Here is a 17,420-nt window from a genome sequence, read left to right on the forward strand (position 1 = left end):
GGCCGCGGACTGCAATCCCCAGGCGGGCCCCGAGCCGGAGGGGCGGTGGCACGGGGCGGGGCCCCGGCGAGTGAGCGTGGCAGGCGCTGCGCCCGCGCGACTACAGCTCCCAGAGGGCACCGCGGCGGCTGCGCTTACATAACTCGCCCCGCCCCCGCGGCCTGGTGTGGGTCGCACCGGCAGTCCCGCGGAGGGAGCGGCGTGCCGGACGGCGTGCGTCGCGACGTCCCGGCTGTGTGCGGCCCTAGGCGCGCTGCTCTGGCTTGTCAGCCTGTTTGCAACAACAGCCGCGTTCCGGGGCACGCTCCGGCGCACGAGGGGTCGGGCCCGCGCCCCCGGCCCGCTCCCTTTCTTAGAATCGCGGCCACCGGGTTCCAGGGCCCAGCGCTGGTCCCGCCCGGGGCGCTGTATGGTGCTGTCCCCAGGCATGTTTCTCGGTCCCGCGCGGCCGCGTCGGGCTCCGCGGCAGCCCGCGGTCGCTCCCGCAGCGAGCCTGGTGTGCGGGGCTCCGCGCGCTCCGTACCCGCTGCGCTCATGCAGCTGGTGGCCGGGTGGCGGCGCTAGCGGGCGCGGGCGGGGCGGTGGCTGAGGGGCCCCGAACCCTGGATACCCGCCGACGTTATGCAGGCGGCGGGCGGGCGGCGTGGCGCCGTGCGCGGGCGGGGCAGGCTGCGGCAGCGGGAGGGCCGGGCCGGGCCGGGCGGTGGCGGTACCACCATGTCGGAGGCGGCGGTGGCGGACACCCGGCGCCTCAACGCCAAGCCACAGGACCTGACGGACGCGTACGGGCCGCCCAGCAACTTCCTCGAGATCGACATCTTTAACCCCCAGACTGTGGGCATGGGCCGCGCCAGATACACCAGCTACGAGCTCCGGATGCGGGTGCGGCCCCCGCGGGGCCTGCGGGGCGGGGGGCGGGCCATGGGTGGCAGAGCCCCGTGTGGGCCCGGGCGGGGCTGGGCTGCTCGGTAGCCGGGTGTACGGCCCCGGGAGGGGCGGCAGCGCTCGGTGCCGGGGGTGCAGAGGAGGGCGGGCGGGGCCTGCGCCGTCGGGATGGGGAGCGGCGGTTGTGTGCCTGGGGAGCCGGGGCCGGGCGGCCCCGCGCAGCTCGAGGCGCAGGGACTGTGGTTGTCTGCGGCGGTGAGGGGCTGAGGAGGGAAGCCCCTGTCCTGCGGGCCGGGAAGTGCGGGGCTGGGGCTGGCAGCTTGCCTGCAGTTCTCTGGCGGACCAGGGCTCAAGGTCAGAGCGCTTACACCTGGTGGGTTTGCCGGGGCCCTTCAGCATCCAGCAAGGGTTGGTATGTGCAAGGACGAAGAGGATGCTGCCTCAGCAGGCTGCTGCGCCTGTCCCCTCTCTACAGCTCCAGGTCTGCTGCTTGGACACTATTGGGTGGTTGCTGAGGAGAGGAAGCAAGGGAGGAAAGCTAGCTAGCAGTATCTTGGGACCTGATCACAATGCTGTCTAGCTACTCCTTCTGAGACAGCTTGATCACTTTACAAAAAGCCCATGGTTTGGGAGTGTACATAGTACTTCTTGCAGGGTTCTCTTCACCTTAGTCAAGCCGAAATGGGGAACCACATCACAGCTCTGCATCCGATAGCTGAAGTAAAATTGAGCTTCCCCTGAAACAAGCTACCGTTAGAATATGTTACAGTGCTGGCGTTGAGTTCTGGTCATAGTGTGATTTAACTGCTAAATCTTTACCACCTTTCAGAAGAATTTGATGTTTGCTGTTTTCTTTTCTGATGCTTGGTTTCCGTCAGCCTGTCAAAGAGTCCCTGGCAGGTGGCAATGAGAACCTCTTAGTCCCATCTCTTGTGGAGATGCTTTGAAAGTACCTGGTTTTATTTCACAGACCTCATAGAACATGGTTAAATATGTTGTAGTGATACCCATGATCATCTGGGTGCTGCTTGTCAGAAGGTTTTGCTACCTCAGTTCCTTGAACATTTCAGTCTGTGTTGATAGGGTAAAGGTGACTGCAGCTGTCAGTCTGCAGTCTCTAGTGGTGAGGGAGAAGGGTGGGGAATTGCTGCACATTGCTCCAGTGACTTGAGGCAGATATGAAAAAGCTGCTTGCCTGTTAGGGTAGGCAGTCTGTTCTGAGAGAAGACTGTAGTATGAGGTCTGGACTTGAACAGTTGCTGGGATGAGATTTCCTTTCATTTCTTCCATGGAAATGCCAGTGTCAGGTCAGAGGTTCTTTTGCTCTGCAGTGTGCTGTGAAACTGTCTTGTGGATCACTTCAAAATGGAGTGAACTCAGGGAAAATCAGCCTTCTCTGTGTTGTGAGCCCTTGTTCCAGCATGTGCCCTTGGGAGGGGGAGTGTTCCTGAAATAGGCACTTGAGGGAGAGGGGGTGACTGGCTTTGAGTAGCCTGGTAAGTGCTTGCTTGATTCTGAAGGACTTAGGTGCTTGTGCTTTGTCCTGGATAAAGAAGCTGAGTGTTCTCAAGGGGCTTGGTTTTCTAAACACAGCTTCAGGTTTCAACTGCATGTTAAATTGCTATCTGGCTTCCAAAGCAGCCTCCAAATTAATTACTTCTCTTCATTACAGACAAACCTCCCAATCTTCAAATTGAAGGAGTCGTGTGTGAGGAGACGATACAGTGACTTTGAGTGGCTGAAGAATGAGCTGGAACGAGACAGTAAGGTGAGACCTGGCTTGGACCTGCCTATTCCTGAAACCAGGATATATGGAAACAGCTGTAGTGGCAATCTTGAGCTGCCCAGATGGTGGTGGGCAGATATTGGGGCTTGATCTCTATACATAAAGGGGCTGGAGGTGAGTGTCAACTGGCAAAGGATATCTGCAGGTGGCTGTTCTGCTGACAAGGTGATTCTGTTCCTTCAGATTGTAGTGCCACCGCTGCCTGGAAAAGCTTTGAAACGACAGCTTCCCTTCCGAGGAGACGAAGGCATCTTTGAGGAGTCCTTCATTGAGGAGCGGAGACAGGGACTAGAACAGTTTATTAACAAGTAAGCTTGATGCTCTGTGTTGCCTTTCTGGGATGCTACTGTTAGCAGAGGGCTATGGGATGCCTGGGAAGGAGCCTTGGTCTGCTGCAGGCAGGTGCCATGCTAAAGGATGGTGCCTGCAGCTGGGTAATGAAACCACAGTTCTACAGCAAGTCCTGCCTTGAGCGTGGATTGTGGTGAGTGCTCTGTGCTGAAAGTGAAGCAGATATTAGCAGCCCAACTGTGCTGCAGAGACCGATGGATGGGGTAGTGTTGAGTCAGGATGCCTGTGCCCTGATGCACACTTTGGTGTGGGAAGGAGCACCCTGAGCTCAAGCACCTCTTGTAGGCCCTGTTGTACACTGATGTGGTGACCTTGGCCTGAGCTGAGTGTAGGTGTCCTTGAAGCTGTCTGCCTGCTAGCCAGGAGATCTGCCTTACTCCCTGCTCCAGCAGAGGTGTGAGAGTCTCGGTGATGGCTGTGCTAACCTCCACATCTGATTTCTTCCAGAATTGCTGGACACCCACTGGCACAGAACGAGCGCTGCTTACATATGTTCCTGCAAGAGGAGACTATTGATAGGAATTACGTCCCAGGGAAAGTGCGCCAGTAGGAGCACCTGGCACCGTCTTCCTCCATTCCACCCTCCCTCCTGCAAAAATGACATTTATTTTTACACTAAATCTGTCTTCTCTGAACCAGCTTTTCCTCTCTTGAACCTCCCAGTTTGTTCAGTATTTTCCTCTTTTGTAACTGGCAGCAGCTTGTTCTACTGGGCTGTGGTCTGGGCCTAAGGGTATGAAGATTTATGCAAGTGAATGTGTTGTCCCGCAGCTAGGGGCAGATGTGAATAGGTGTGCAGCAGGAACTTGCTTATGGCATTATGGTGTAGGAGCTGCCTCTCTCCCTGTACAGGAAGGTATGAGTTGACCTTCACTCCCTTGTCCAAGCATCTCTGCAGGTGACTCTGAAGAATAGCAGTTGTCATGTTGGTCAGTGATCGCACCAGGTATTAGAGTTCTAGTAAGGCTTATCCAAAAGAGTGAGTAGGTGCGTGGATGTGTTGGTCTCTTGTCCACTCCATTCACCCCGCATGAAACCCCCACTCTTCACTGTCTGGGAGTGCTGAGAGCCAAGACCTACTCTAAACCCTGCTCTCAGCCTCCTGCATTACAGACCTGTTTGGTGTATTTGTGTTAATCCCCCTCCTTCTAATATGCTGCTGGCAGCTCGAGGGGTTTCCATGATGTAAGCTCTCACAATGCTCTGCGTGGGCAGTTTGGCTTGTGGAAGCTGGGATAGCCTGGGCTTGTAGCAGTGTGTGCTGCGATGCCTTTGGCCCTGCATTTAGCAAATGCCACAGCTTGCTGTGCCATGGGCTGGCGTAGGGCTGTTCCAGCAGCACCGTGCGCAGCTGAGCTCTGGTGACTTTATCCTGCACCCCAGCTGCAGAAGGGAGGAGACAGGTCTGTCTAAGGCAGAGCAGGAGAGCTCTGGTGAGGGCTGCTGTAGTGTGCAGTCACGACGGCCGTCACAGGAGCATCCCAGCAGTGGGGCCTGGGGTGAGGCCACCTCTCCAGAAAGAGACCGCAGAAAATGGTCAGACAATTCTGGGCTGGACACTTACAAAGCAGGAAAAGTAACAATAGCTTTTTGTGTGTTCACCTGTTCTGCAGTGAGCTAGGCAGTTACTTGTGTGGAAGTGAGGACACAAGACTGGCCAGGGAAGCATTCAGAGCTTGAGAGGGACCACGAGGCTGTGACTCGCTGCAGCAGAACTGTCCTTTGGAGGCTCCTCCAGCTGCCACAGGTGTGATGAGCAAGGTTGGGCTTCAGCTCAGAGGCTCCTCAGGGCAGGGCTGCCTGGTTTATAAGCGCTTGGTCACTTTGTAATGACACAGTTGAGCCTTTCTTGGACCTCAGGCCTGCAGTGACTGTCCTCTCATTCCTGCCAAGCACATCCCACAAGGCGTCCCTATCGTCTCCTGGGTTTTCTGGTGAGGAACTGGCGGTGCTGAGTGAGAGGTGGCTCTTGGGGAGGAGGAGAAGGTGCTGAAAGCGGGAGGAAACTGCCCCGGGGGCCGGCTCTGCCTGGGAAGGGCCGTGGGGCAGCTGAGGCCGATGCCAGTAGAGGCAGCGGCACTGCCAGCGAGGGCTCAGCCCCTGCCCCGCTGCTGCCGCCGGCTCCCTTTCGGGGCAGCCCCTTCCTCCTGCCTGTCCAGCCACGGGGCTGCCACCCACCCAGCTGTCTCCACCGTGTCCGATGTAACGTCCCGGTTCCGTTCGCATTAAACCACTGTGAAGCCGAGTCTGTGCCTTGTCCTGCGGGGCCGCGACGGGCGCGGGGCGGGCGCTGCTTTCGGCGCCAGGGGGCGCTGCGCCGGGGCGGGCCGGGGCGGGTGGTCCTCCGCGGCGCCAGGGGGCGCTGCGCGGCGGCGGGCGGGGCGCGGGCTCGGGGCTGCCCCAGGCCCGTCCCGCGGGGGGGAACGGCGTCCCCCGTAGCCCCTGAGGCGGACCGGCGCCGTGCCGGACGGACACCGAGCCGCGGCGGGCTCCGCGGGCCGCCCTGGGCGGGCCGGCCGGGGCGGGCCGGCCGGGGCAGAGGCAGACGCGCTGTGTCCCGGGTACGGGCCTCCCTGGGTGCGCAGCCCCCCAAGGCCGGCAGGACGGGTTGCTGGAGAGAGCTGCCGTGGTCACAGAGACCGTGAAGTAGTTGACTCTCAAATCGTTGGTGCCAGGAGAGAAACTGCCGGCGAAACTTTGACCCAGCGTTTGGGTGATACCAGACTTCAGAGGTTTCTCAACTTTTGAACTGTAAATCCCGTTCCTCAGTTGGTGCTTTATACAAACGTGATTTAAGTTGAAATTGCAAGTGAAAAGTGCCGCTACCTACTTACCTGCTGTGCTGACACCTGGAGCCAGAGGCCTTCGGAATCAGCCTCAGAAGAGACTGAGGGGGAGGGAGCCTGATGACAGCAGTCAGTTATGTTTTGGCCATAGGTTGTTGGACTGAGCAGAGAAACAACTTAAAAACACCTGCAGAAAGGCCACAGTGTTCAAAAAAGAGAATAGCTTCATTTGTTCACTTCTCTGTGATGTATATAGGAGTGTTCTTTCACTCCTTGGTGTGCACGCGGGGCGGAGCAACCCGCAGTACAGCAGTGCTGGGCTTCTTGCAGCAGTGGGGTTAAGGAGTTTGTTCCCCAGTTTTGGTGACGTGGGGAGAGCAGACTTGGGGCTGCTGAAGGAGCTGGTTAGTGAGGTCCCTTGGGAATGTGTTTCTGATGGCACTGGGGTCTGTGAATGGTGCTCAGTCTTTAAGAGCCATCTCTTAAGAGCGCAAAAGCTGGCAATTCCAAAGTGTCAGAAATCAGCAAGTGGAGCACAAGACTGGCTGGGCTGAGCAGGGATCTTCTAGAGCTTAGGTGGAAAAGGATGTTGGAAATGGCCTCAAGTTGCTCCAGGGGAAGATTAGATAGGATATTAGGGAAAACTTCACTGAAAGGGTTGCTAAACATTGGCACAGGCTGCCCAGGGAGGTGGTGGAGTCCCCATCCCTGGAGGTATTTAAAGTCATGTAGCTGAGATGCCGAGGGCCATGGGTTAGTGGTGGGCTTGGCAGTGTGAGGCTGGTGGTTGGATTCAATCTTAAAGGTCTTTTCCAAAGGAAACGATTCTATGATTCTCCACCTGGGACAGGGTAGTCTTGGTTATACACACCAACTGGGGGCTGAGCCTGGAGAGCAGCTCCACAGAAAGACATCTGGAGGTGTAGTGATTTTGTGAAGCAAGGTTTTGGTAGCGGGCAGCTACAAGAATGGCTTCTTTAAGAACACTGCTAGAAGCTTCCCCTGCATCTGACAGGGCCAGTGCCAGTCAGCTCTGAGAGGTACCCACTGCTGACCCAGGCCTGGCCCATTAGCCATGGAGAATACACCTCTGTGATTAACGTATTGGAGAAGGGGAAAAAGTTGCTGAGCAGCTGCAAAACTGCAGCAAGAGCAGAAGAGAGTGAGAGTGTGAGAAAAACATCTCTACACACACCAAGGTTATTGGAGAAGGAGAAGAAGGAGGTGTCCAGGGCACTGGAGCAGAGATTCCCCTGTGATCTCTGGTGCAGCCCATGGTGAGGCAGCTGTGCCCCTGCAGTCCATGGAGGAACCCATGGGATGCCTGAGGGGGACTGTGGCCCCTTGGGAAGCCTGAGCTGGAACAAGTTCCTGGCGGGAGCTGGGAACTCATGGAGAGAGGAGCACACACTGGACCAGGTTTGCTGTCAGGACTTGTGACCCCATGGGGGACTCACACTGGAGCAGTTTGTTCCTGAGGGACTGTTTCCACCTGTGTGTGAGACCCACGTTGAAGCAGGTTGTGAGCACCTCACGGGAAGGACCCACACTGGAGCAGGTAACGAATAACTATAGCCCATGGGAAGGACCCACACTGGAGCAGTCACAGAGGACTGTCTCCCATGGGAGGGACCCCACACTGTAGCAGTGGGAAGTGTGAGGAGACCTCCTGAAAGGAGGCAGCAAAGTCCATCTGTGGTGAACTAACTGTAACCCCCATCCCCTGTGCTGCTGGAGGGGAGGAGGTAGAGACCTGGGAAGAGGGAGGGTTGAGGGGAGTTCAGTTTTTATTTCTCATCTCCCTACGCTGTTTTGATTGTTTGTTAACAAATTGAACCATTTCTCCCCAAGATGAGTCTTTTTTGCCCATGATGGTAATTGCTGAGAGACCTCCCTGTCCTTAATTCACAAGCCCTGTGTTATATTTCTCTCTCCCCTGTGCAGTTTTGGAGGGGGAGTAATAGAATGACTTGGTGAGCACCTGGCACCCAGCCAGAGTTAAACCACCACAGTAGGTTTGGGTTGAGGTCAAGTTAAATATGAGTCAGCAGTGTGCCCTGGCAGCAAAAAGGCCAACTGTCCCCTGAAGTCCAAGCACAGCATCACTGAGTTGAGGGAGGTGCTTGTCACATTTGACACTGCCCTGGTGCAGCCCCGTCTCAGTCTCATGTGTGACTTGGGCAGCTCACTATAAGAAGGATGTCAAACTATTCAAGTGTGTCCAGAGAAAGGTGCCCAAGATGGTGAATGGCCTTAAGGGCAAGGAGCAGCTGAGGTCACTTGGTTTGTTCAGCTTGGAGAAGTCTGCAAGGTGACCTCATGGCAGCCTTCTCAAGGCAGGGAAGCAGAGAGATGATCACTCTTTCTGATGATCAATGATGGGACACAAGGAAGTGGAATGAAGTTCAGATTGGACATTAAGAAAAGGTTCTTCTCATAAGAAGATGGACAGACACTGGAACAGACTCCCTAGGGAAGTGCGTCTCAGAGTTGAAGGAGTGTCTGGATGATGCTCTTAGTCATATGGTTTAGATTTAGATATCCTGCAAGGAGCAGGGAGTTGAACTCAACAATCCTTAGGAGTCCCTTCCAACTCGAGCTATTCTATTCCGTGATTCTGTGCTCCAGTCATGGAAGGTGATGGGCCTCCAAAGGCTGATTTGAATCTGCTTCTGCAGGGCTTTTGGCCCCCTTTCTGGGCTGGACCTGGTTCCTACCCTTCTTGGGCTGTGCATGCCCTGCTGCCATGTGCCTTCCTGCTGGGACATGTGCTCATCTCACTCCCTGCCTCCACCTACTCCTGGCCCTTGGCCCATGATGCTGGATTAGGGCCCTGAATGGGGCCAGGGGTGGAAGCATTGGGCTGGGATGTGAGGATGGGGCACTGGAAAGATGATGTGCAGCTACATGTGAGGTCTGGGATGTGGAGCAATGTTCAGTGCTCTGGTGCTGCTCCCTGCCCAAAAGCTGCTGATGCAAGAGGGTTCCTGGGAAGAGGCGAGTCTTTCTGTCATCCTTCCCCTGCTGCTCTAGGTTCCCAGGCTCTGCTGTGCCCCCTCAGTGCCGGGGGCAGAGGACTGTGCGCCCGCTGAGTCCCACGCGGCTGCAGGCAGCCCGAGAAAGAGCAGGAAGCACCCAGCCGCCAAAAATTAGACGAGTGGGGAGGGTGGGGACAGGGAATTTCTGCGTCGATATGTTGACGTCCCTTCCTTCCTGGCGGGAGCGTGCGGCGGCGAGGAAGGGGCGTTGCGGAGGTTCATTCATCCGCAGGCGCTGAGCGCCGGAGCGGGGCGTGGGCTATGGCCTGGCAGCTTCGCTCGCACGATGCTGCCTTGCTGTTTCCATCACGTTGAGGTCATTTTTGCGAGCGGAGCTTTTCTGTCTCCCCAGCCCTCGTGTGTACAGCCTCGGTGCTCCTGCCTGACCTGCTATGCGCGGCTGAAGCCTCTGTGTCTGGTGACGGAGCTGAGCTTTGTCCGCGATGCCGGGCAGCACCCGGCTCCCCTCCCGGCATCGCCGCCCGTTTGAATGAGTACTTAAGACACGCCAACGCCGGAGTGCGTCAGGAGCAGGTTACTGGTCCCAGCCTGCGCTGTGGGATAGAAGGGTTTTGGCTCCCGCCTCGCTCCTGGCTGCCGGCCCGACCGCTTTCCATCACTCGGAGCTGCCTGTTGCTCCCGGAGTTGGAGAGCGCGGGCGCCAGCCGGGCTTATTCGCTGCGGGGCACATGGGAGTCAGGGCAGAGCCCCTTCCGTGCCCCGGGTAGGGCTGGCTTCTTGGCTGCGCCCTGGCCCAGGCTCTGCCCGCCTGGCACACCGGGGCTCAAGGGACCGTCAGCCGCCCCTTCCGCGGCCTTTCCCCGGGCGCATGGCTGACGCCGCTCGGTCCTTTGCTCAGGGCTCGGAGTTGCCGCCCGCAGCAGCGCTCCCGAGCTGAGGCCGGCCCCCGCCCCCGTACCGTTCCTCACTTGAATTTATACAGCCGCTCGCTTTCCCTGCGGCGGCGGGGCGGGGAGCGGGGGGGCTGCCCGGGGCTTCGGCTGTTTCCGGGGTTCGGCTCGGGGCGGTGCGCTCCGGCATCTGGCGGGCGGAGCCGGTCCCGCCCTTCAACCCCCCTCGGCGGCAGCGGCGGCGGCAGTACCGGGGCGAGCGGAGCGGAACGGAGCTGAAGGGGACCGCACAGGAATCGAAGCGGGCCGAGCCGCCGGTGAGTCGCGGCGGGCACCGCCGGGCCGGGCGGGACCTGGCGCAACCGGTGCCGCGCTTGCATCAGCCGCCGCTCGCACGTGGAGCCGGTGCGGGCGGCGGCTGCGACCTGCCGCGGAGCCTCGTCCCGGTCCCGCCGTCCCCGAGAGCCTCGTCCCGGGCTCGCCGGCGGGACCGAGCGTGGCTGGTTTCTCCCCGGGGCGGAGATGCCGCCGCGGGGATTGGGATGAGGGTCGGGGCCGGGGTAGCGGCCCCGGCACCTGCCCCGAGCCGCGGCGGGGACCGGGATGCAGTGGGCAGCGGGATGTGGCGTCGTTTTGTCCGCTTGTGGCTCTCGGCGCGCTGTCCATCCCGAGTGACAGCGTGGCATTCTGCCAGACACTTCCCGGACGTGGGCTGAGCCCCCCCGGAGCGGCCGTCTGGCCTGAGCGCCTTTCCCTGGGCCGGCTCTGACGGGCGCTGATGAGGGTCTGAGGGCCACGGCAAAACCCAGTGCAGCAGCGCCGGGGGTTTGGAATGGAGGCTGTCCTATATCATGCGTCTTCTTGCTCAGTGCCACTCGCGCTTTTTTTCTCTGCGCTGCTCTGGGAGCAAGGGCTGAGCACGTTTCTTCTGCCAGCCCCCTGGTTGCAGTTTGCAGAGCTTGCATCGAGTGTCAGCAATCGTCAGAGCAATCGAGCAGCACTGGGGAAGGCAGCCAGAGCTGTCTGGACAGTGACTGGGGAGGATGCTAGTGCTGGGGCACTTGTTCACCTCAAACCTGTACCACAGGCTGCCCTGGGCTGGCACGGCTCCTTGGGCGAAGGCTGAATGTGATGCGTGATGGCTCAGAGGGAGGTTTCTCCAGAAACGGGGTGGTTTGCTGGTTATGGGGAAGTAGCCAAGCTGGTGACTGTCACTGCAACCCTGGTAATCCCCCTCAGTGGGAAAGGGTCACAGAGTGACCCTCATGTACTCTGACGCTGATCATACAGCACAGTGTTTGTGTCCAGGTGCCTGGATGGGCCAAGATTCATTTCCCAGCACAGAGAGCAGTCAGTGGGGAGAAGGCACTGATGGGTGAGTGATCCAGTGCTGGGCATGGGGTACCAACCATGGCCCTGTGCATTAGGAGCCACTTTCCCTACAGCTCCTCTCACCCCGTGCCTGCTGCCTGCTCCACGAGGGGATTATCTCCCAGAGCCTTTGGGGGATGAGTGGCTGCTGTGAGTAGAGAGAGTGAGGGTGTTGCAGCCCCTTAAGGCAGTTGCAGCCTGTGGAGTGTGCAGGCTGCTTGGCAGGAGCTGTTAATACAGGAGGCGTGTGCAGTGGTCACCTGCACTGTGTGCTGGGCCACACATCCCTGCTGAGGGTGTAATACAGATGCAAAGGAGGAATGGCCACGTCCTAGTGAGTCAGCCTGCCAAATCCTCTGCTGGAGGAATGCTTTGTGTGCCTACCATTGCTGCTGTGCACGCTCACGCGCCAGCCGGACCAGCTGCCAAATTGGTGGGGAGTTGTTGGGAGACAGTGGGCGAGCTCTGGGACTTGTCTGGGGGCCCTGTCGTGGGGATCACACAGGGCTCGTGCAGTGAACCTGTTTCTTTCTGTGGACTCACTGGGTTCATCCATGGCAAAAGGGCAGCACAAGTAGGGTATGCACAGCCCCGCAGGGCCTTGGAGGGAAGTGTGTGGCAGGGGCTTGGTGATGATGGATCAACTGGGTGCAGGAACAGCTCCTGTGGGCATCACTGCCTGCCCTACTCCCCCCAGCATGGCTCCTGCTGCCTGCAGGACCTTCATGCTCTGTCCCTTCTCTTGCAGGGATTTTCAGCAGCTCAGCACCACCCACGAGAGGACAAGATGTTCGGGGGGAAAATGACCAGCATTGGGAAGAAGCTGATCCGCCGGCGTGTGGTGGATCTGAGCTCTGAGGACACACGTTTTGCTCGCTGCCTCTCCACACTGGACCTCATAGCCCTGGGGGTGGGCAGCACGCTGGGGGCTGGCGTGTATGTGCTTGCTGGGGAGGTGGCCAAGGAGATGGCTGGTCCTTCCATTGTCCTCTGCTTCCTGGTGGCTGCTCTCTCATCAGTACTGGCCGGACTCTGCTATGCAGAGTTTGGGGCCCGTGTCCCCAAGACTGGCTCCGCCTACCTCTACAGCTATGTCACCGTTGGTGAGATCTGGGCTTTCACAACTGGTTGGAACCTCATCCTCTCCTATGTGATAGGTATGGGGCTGGGCAGGGTGCTTGCATGTGTGCATAGGCTCCTTACAGCACCGTACTGGCAATGTGGGGGGCTTGTGGGGGCAGTATGTGGTGCTACAGGAGCAGGGTGTAGGGTGGGATCAGTAGGGAGGTGGGTGCTGGGATGTAGGTGGCTGGTGCCACTCTGCCCTGGGCTTGGACTGATGCACAGGTTTGCCATTGACCAGGCACAGCCAGCGTGGCTCGAGCCTGGAGCGCGGCATTCGACAACATAATTGGCAACCACATCTCCAACTTCTTCATGAACAAGACCACATTGCACCTGCCAGGTGTGCTGGCCGAGCGCCCAGACTTCTTCGCTCTGATCCTCATAGGTCTGCTCACCGGTGAGTGCGTGGGACTGGCTCCGTTGCACGGTGGGTGGTGGCAGGGGACCCCGGCCGCTCTCCACTCACCCCCTCTGTCCCCGCAGCGCTGCTGGCCTTTGGTGTCAGTGAATCTGCCCTCGTCAACAAAATCTTCACGGCAGTGAACCTGGTGGTGCTGAGCTTTGTCATCATCGCTGGCTTCGTGAAGGGAGACATCAAGAACTGGCAGCTCTCAGAGGAGGACTACATCAACCATTCATCCCTGTACCTGCTGGATGACGCCAGGTGAGTGGAGCAACTGGTCAGGGGCTGGCACCAACCTCACTGTCCGTGCACCCTACAGCAGCTGCTCTTCTCCCTCCTTTCCAGGAAAAAAGCCTTTGGCTCTGGTGGGTTTGTCCCCTTTGGACTGGAAGGGATCCTGACCGGTGCTGCCACCTGTTTCTACGCCTTCGTGGGCTTTGACTGCATCGCCACCACAGGTACTGCGCTGAGCCGTGTGGACATTCCACTCACACACTGAGTTGTGTGGGCATTCCACTCATGCAGCTGGTGCCTGGCTGGGACCCGGGACCCACTGGGAGTATACTCCATGGCGTGGGAAACAGCCCGTCCTGCTGCTCCAGGGAGGTTTCCCTGCAGTGGCTCTGTCCCCAGCTGGGCCGCCACAAAAGGGCTCACAGCCCGTCTGGCCCCAGGGGCTGCACCCTGCCTCGCAGGCAGTGCTTAGGGAGCCCTTCTGCTGCTGAGCTGAGGATGCAACAGTGGTGGGAATTGCTGGTTATTTCTCAGCCTCAAGCAATGTTTTTCTAGACGATGTTCATGCAGAGCTGCTGCTCTCTGGAACACAGGGAGCCCTCTTAATTTCCTCTCATTCTCCCAAGAATCTACTTAGTGAGTGGCTGGTACAGGCTGTTCTGCCTGACTTCCCTGTCTGTGCCTCCCTGCCCCCAGGGGCTGCTGGGCAGCTGCCTCCTTCCCTCCTACGCAGCTGCTGAGCCCCTTGGTTTGAGCAGAGAGCAGGCCTGTGCAAGGCTGGGGCACGAAGGCACTGTGACTGCCTTGCTGTGCCCACGCACATTCAGCAGGCTCTGTAGGAGTGGGAGCTGCTGGGAGGCCGGGGGGACTGTGAGCCCAGCTGCTGGGCAGACACATGCCTGGAAGCCAGAGCTGCAGCCACGTACCTCCGCCAGTGCAGCAGCATGGCAGGGACCTCTCCTCTCCAGTAGCCCTCGCCAGCTGCTGCCCAGCCCCATGCTGCCATGGGAAGCCCTTCCTGCAGCTCATCCCCCAAGGCCAGCTGCCCTGTGCAGTGCCACAGAGCAGGGACGGATGCTGCCTCTTGTCTCCACACAGGGGAGGAAGCCAGGAACCCACAGCGCTCGATCCCCATTGGCATCATCGTGTCCCTCCTCATCTGCTTCGTGGCTTATTTTGGGGTTTCTGCAGCCCTGACTGTCATGGTGCCCTACTTCCTCCTGAACAAGGAGAGTCCCCTGCCTGAAGCCTTCAAGGCGGTGGGCTGGGAGCCTGCCCGCTATGCCGTTGCCGTTGGCTCGCTCTGTGCCCTCTCCACCAGGTAGGACTGGCTCCATCCCTGGCACTGCTTAGCACTGCGTGGGGACCAGCAGCACGTGTGCCAGCTGGACTGAGGCTTTGCCTTGTCTGGCTGCTGTCCTGCTCCTGGCACAGAGCCAGTCTCATCCGCATCTGGGTGGTGGGTGTAGACTACTTGCTCGGCAGGCCCTGAGCCATCTCTCCCCACGGCAGCTTGCTGGGTTCCATGTTCCCCATGCCCCGTGTGATCTATGCCATGGCAGAGGATGGACTGCTCTTCAAGTTCCTTTCCAGCATCAACAACCGCACAAAAACCCCTCTGTCAGCCACCATCACCTCGGGGCTCCTGGCAGGTAAGGCTCCTGCCCGCTGCCTTGCACTCTGCCCCACAGCAGCCTGGAGCTGTGCTCATGCTGTGTGTCCTCGTTGCAGCGGTGATGGCCTTTCTGCTTGACCTGAAGGACCTGGTGGACCTCATGTCGATCGGCACGCTGCTGGCCTACTCCCTGGTTGCAGTGTGTGTGCTCATCCTCCGGTGGGTGCCTCCTCTCACGTGGCAGTGCTTGGGGTGCATGTATGTCCCATTGAGCCCGGGGCTTGTGGCCACAGCTTTATCCTGGGGGAAGGCAGCCTGGGGAAGCATCAAGCTCCCGAGATAAAGGCTGTTCACAAGAGCCTGCATGGTGCCTTTATGCAGATCCATGCTGTTGTGAGGCCACTGCAGGAGCAGCACATGTGGCTGGAGGAGTGGGAGGGGTATGAGGATGCAGCCCACTGTCCCCCTGGGCTAGGAAGTTCCTCAGGCTCAACTGCAGCTTATCCCATCTGTTCAGGTACCAATCTGGGCAGCTGAACTCCCCAAGGGCCACAGAAATGCTGGAGCTTAATGGGAACGAGGAGGAAAAGGTGATCATGAACCCAACCGTCACCACCACCGGTGCTCAGCCGAAAGAGACACTGTCCTTGGCAACACTCTTCAACCCTCCCACGGACACTCCCACCAGGCTCTCGGGGCGCATTGTCTACATCTGTGTCTCAGTCATTGGTGAGTGAGCAGGAGCTGGTGGCTGATGTCCCCTCCAGCCAACAGCCTAGAGTGTTTTGTCACAAACACTCTAGGGTGATGGGCACGCTGGGCAGAGAGGACGGACCAGGCAGCAGAGGCTGCCAGACGCTGTTGGCAGTGCCAGCGGGTGCTGGACCTGCTCTGCCCTGAGCAGGCTGCCAAGCACAGGGCACAGGTGGGGTCCAGGGATATAGGCAAAAGAACTCCTTGTGATGAGCCTGGCCCAGGCTGCACACCCAGCGAGTAGTCCCCAGCCCCCTGAGAGTGCCCAGGCCTGGTCAGTGAGGTTTGATCCATCCATCAATGGCTTCATTGTGCAGCCAGAATGGGGTGGCTCAGCCAGGTCTGGGCAAATGGCAGAGCTGGGTTTGGGCCCAGCTGGGTGCAGGCTCTCCTCAGCTTGCCAGGCTCATGAGTTCCCCTGGCAAAGTACTTCCCTGAGGTTTTGGGGTGGGTGTTTTAGACAGTACATGCTAGATCTATATCTGACTGAGAAGAGCGAGTGTCTCAGCCCATTGGTGAGGCTCAGTGTCCCAGGGAGCAGCCCTCTGACTCCTCTCTGTCCTGCAGCCACACTGATCATGGTCATCTGCGTGGTCCTGACGCTGAAGGTGACTGCACTGAAGGCTGCCAACGTGGGCTGGATCACAGCTGTGGTGCTGCTCCTCGTGGCTCTGCTCATTCCCATCATCATTGTTTGGAGGCAGCCACAGAGCAACACACGCTTGAACTTCAAGGTGAGAGTGACCCTCAGCAGAGTGTGACCCTGGCAGAGTCTGGGCCATTGCAGAGTCTTCTAGGGTTCTGAGATGTGGCCCTCCAAGGTGCAATCCCCCAGCATGGAAGTGCCTGGATGCTCTCTGGGCTGTGGCAGGGTTGGGATCCCTCTGTGGCCAGGAGCATCTCTGAGCCCAAACAGCACAGCTGACATGCACCTCTTGTCCATGGCAGGTACCTTTCCTGCCACTCCTGCCGATCTTCAGCATCTTTGTTAACATCCTGCTGATGGTACAGCTGAGTCCTGGCACCTGGGTGCGGTTTGCCATCTGGATGGCTGTGGGTAAGTGTCCTGTGAGGGGCGTGGAGTACCTGCAGGGTCTCCCTGGAGGACTGTTGCACTGACAGCCCATCACTGTACATTTCATGGTGGGAACTGTCCTGCAGGTTTTATGATTTACTTTGGCTATGGGATTCGGCACAGCGTGGAAGGGAAAAATGAGGAGGAACCTTGTGCCACAGTAGAAAAGCCTCTGCACCAGCCTGGACTGGACCTTGGTCCCAGGGCTGCTGCAGTCTGAAGGACTGGGCACCACCACTCCATGGACCTCTGCCAGTATTCCTGATCATGATTGGCACGGTACATCCATCCTCTCTCCCGTGGGGATTGAGTCCCAGAGTCATGACTACGGAGCTGGGTCGTGCACTGCCCTTTCCCCTCGCAGAGCTGAGGTCATGGAGATGAGTCCCTGGGCCTGCTGGGAGCCCTGGTAGCCTGGGGCTGATCTCTGCCACTCCCCCCAGCTCTGCTGAGGAGCAGTGACACAGCACGGCCCTCCCACTGTGGAAACTGCTGTCAGAAATGCTGCTTTCCCTATGAACAGGAGGCCCCACGGGATTGTGCAGCTGTATTTGTTCTATGTGACTGTGGCCACCACCTCCTCTCTGTGCTTTCCAAATGCCAGGTGTGTACGTGGCAGCTATGTCTGGAGCCGTGAGATGAGGCTTGAGGTGGCTTGTTCTGGTACTGCCAGCAGTCCTGGTGCTCTCTGGCACCACAGGGCTCAGCCAGCCAAAACGCCCCCTGTGCCTGAGATTCACACCCCACGCTGAGCCCCGTGCTGCCCCAACCATGCTGCTTGGTGCACACATCTAGCTTGGGTGTCCATGAAGATGTCCACAGCGTAGCAGTACCGCTGTCCAGCCTTGTATGCCTTCGTATAATTGGTGTTTTAATGTCGACTTTTATACCTATTAAACTAAATGGTTTTTAAGTACTTGGCTCTGTCGGTCCTGCCACACCTCTTTGTTAGTTCTTGGACCTCTAGGCAGGACTCCACATGCTAGTGGGCCAGATGCCAGGTTGGTGCCCAGAGGTGGCTGTCTGTGCTGAGTGAGCTCCCTGCCTGAAAGTTACTATCTGTGGCAGCCAGCCCTCACACTGTCCCCTGGGCTGGTGAGCCAGGAGCTGTGGAACACTGCTCCAGCACAGCTCAATCGTGTGCTGC

The 17,420-nt window shown here is 58.7% G+C and overlaps 2 protein-coding genes across 5 annotated transcripts; both read left to right on the top strand.

Moving 5' to 3' along the window:
* Window positions 1–666: 666 nt before the first annotated feature.
* On the top strand, window positions 667–5,267 carry SNX12 (sorting nexin 12). Its single transcript, XM_062006864.1, has 4 exons — window positions 667–882; window positions 2,558–2,653; window positions 2,855–2,979; window positions 3,470–5,267. Exons 1-4 carry the CDS (start codon window positions 718–720, stop codon window positions 3,570–3,572), a joined length of 489 nt encoding a protein of 162 aa, XP_061862848.1. The 5' UTR covers window positions 667–717; the 3' UTR covers window positions 3,573–5,267.
* Window positions 5,268–6,829: 1,562 nt separating this feature from the next.
* Window positions 6,830–17,186, top strand: SLC7A3 (solute carrier family 7 member 3). Of its 4 annotated transcripts, XR_009819637.1 has the most exons (13): window positions 6,830–7,366; window positions 11,817–12,225; window positions 12,432–12,590; window positions 12,677–12,857; window positions 12,942–13,054; window positions 13,929–14,151; window positions 14,343–14,482; window positions 14,562–14,664; window positions 14,963–15,174; window positions 15,766–15,932; window positions 16,147–16,255; window positions 16,360–16,552; window positions 16,797–17,186. XR_009819637.1 is itself a non-coding variant. In XM_062006453.1 (12 exons), the coding sequence occupies exons 1-12, from the start codon at window positions 7,253–7,255 to the stop codon at window positions 16,491–16,493; spliced, it is 2,064 nt and encodes a 687-aa protein (XP_061862437.1). In that variant the 5' UTR covers window positions 6,830–7,252; the 3' UTR covers window positions 16,494–17,186. The 4 variants fall into 4 exon arrangements, 3 of the variants coding, with proteins under 3 accessions (XP_061862437.1, XP_061862438.1, XP_061862439.1); XM_062006453.1 differs by having other exon boundaries at window positions 16,360–17,186; XM_062006454.1 differs by lacking the exon at window positions 6,830–7,366 and adding an exon at window positions 9,933–10,014 and having other exon boundaries at window positions 16,360–17,186.
* The last annotated feature ends 234 nt before the right edge of the window (window positions 17,187–17,420 follow it).

This window comes from Colius striatus, chromosome 13 (genome assembly GCF_028858725.1).
Source record: "Colius striatus isolate bColStr4 chromosome 13, bColStr4.1.hap1, whole genome shotgun sequence".
NCBI classification, from domain to species: Eukaryota; Metazoa; Chordata; class Aves; order Coliiformes; family Coliidae; genus Colius; species Colius striatus.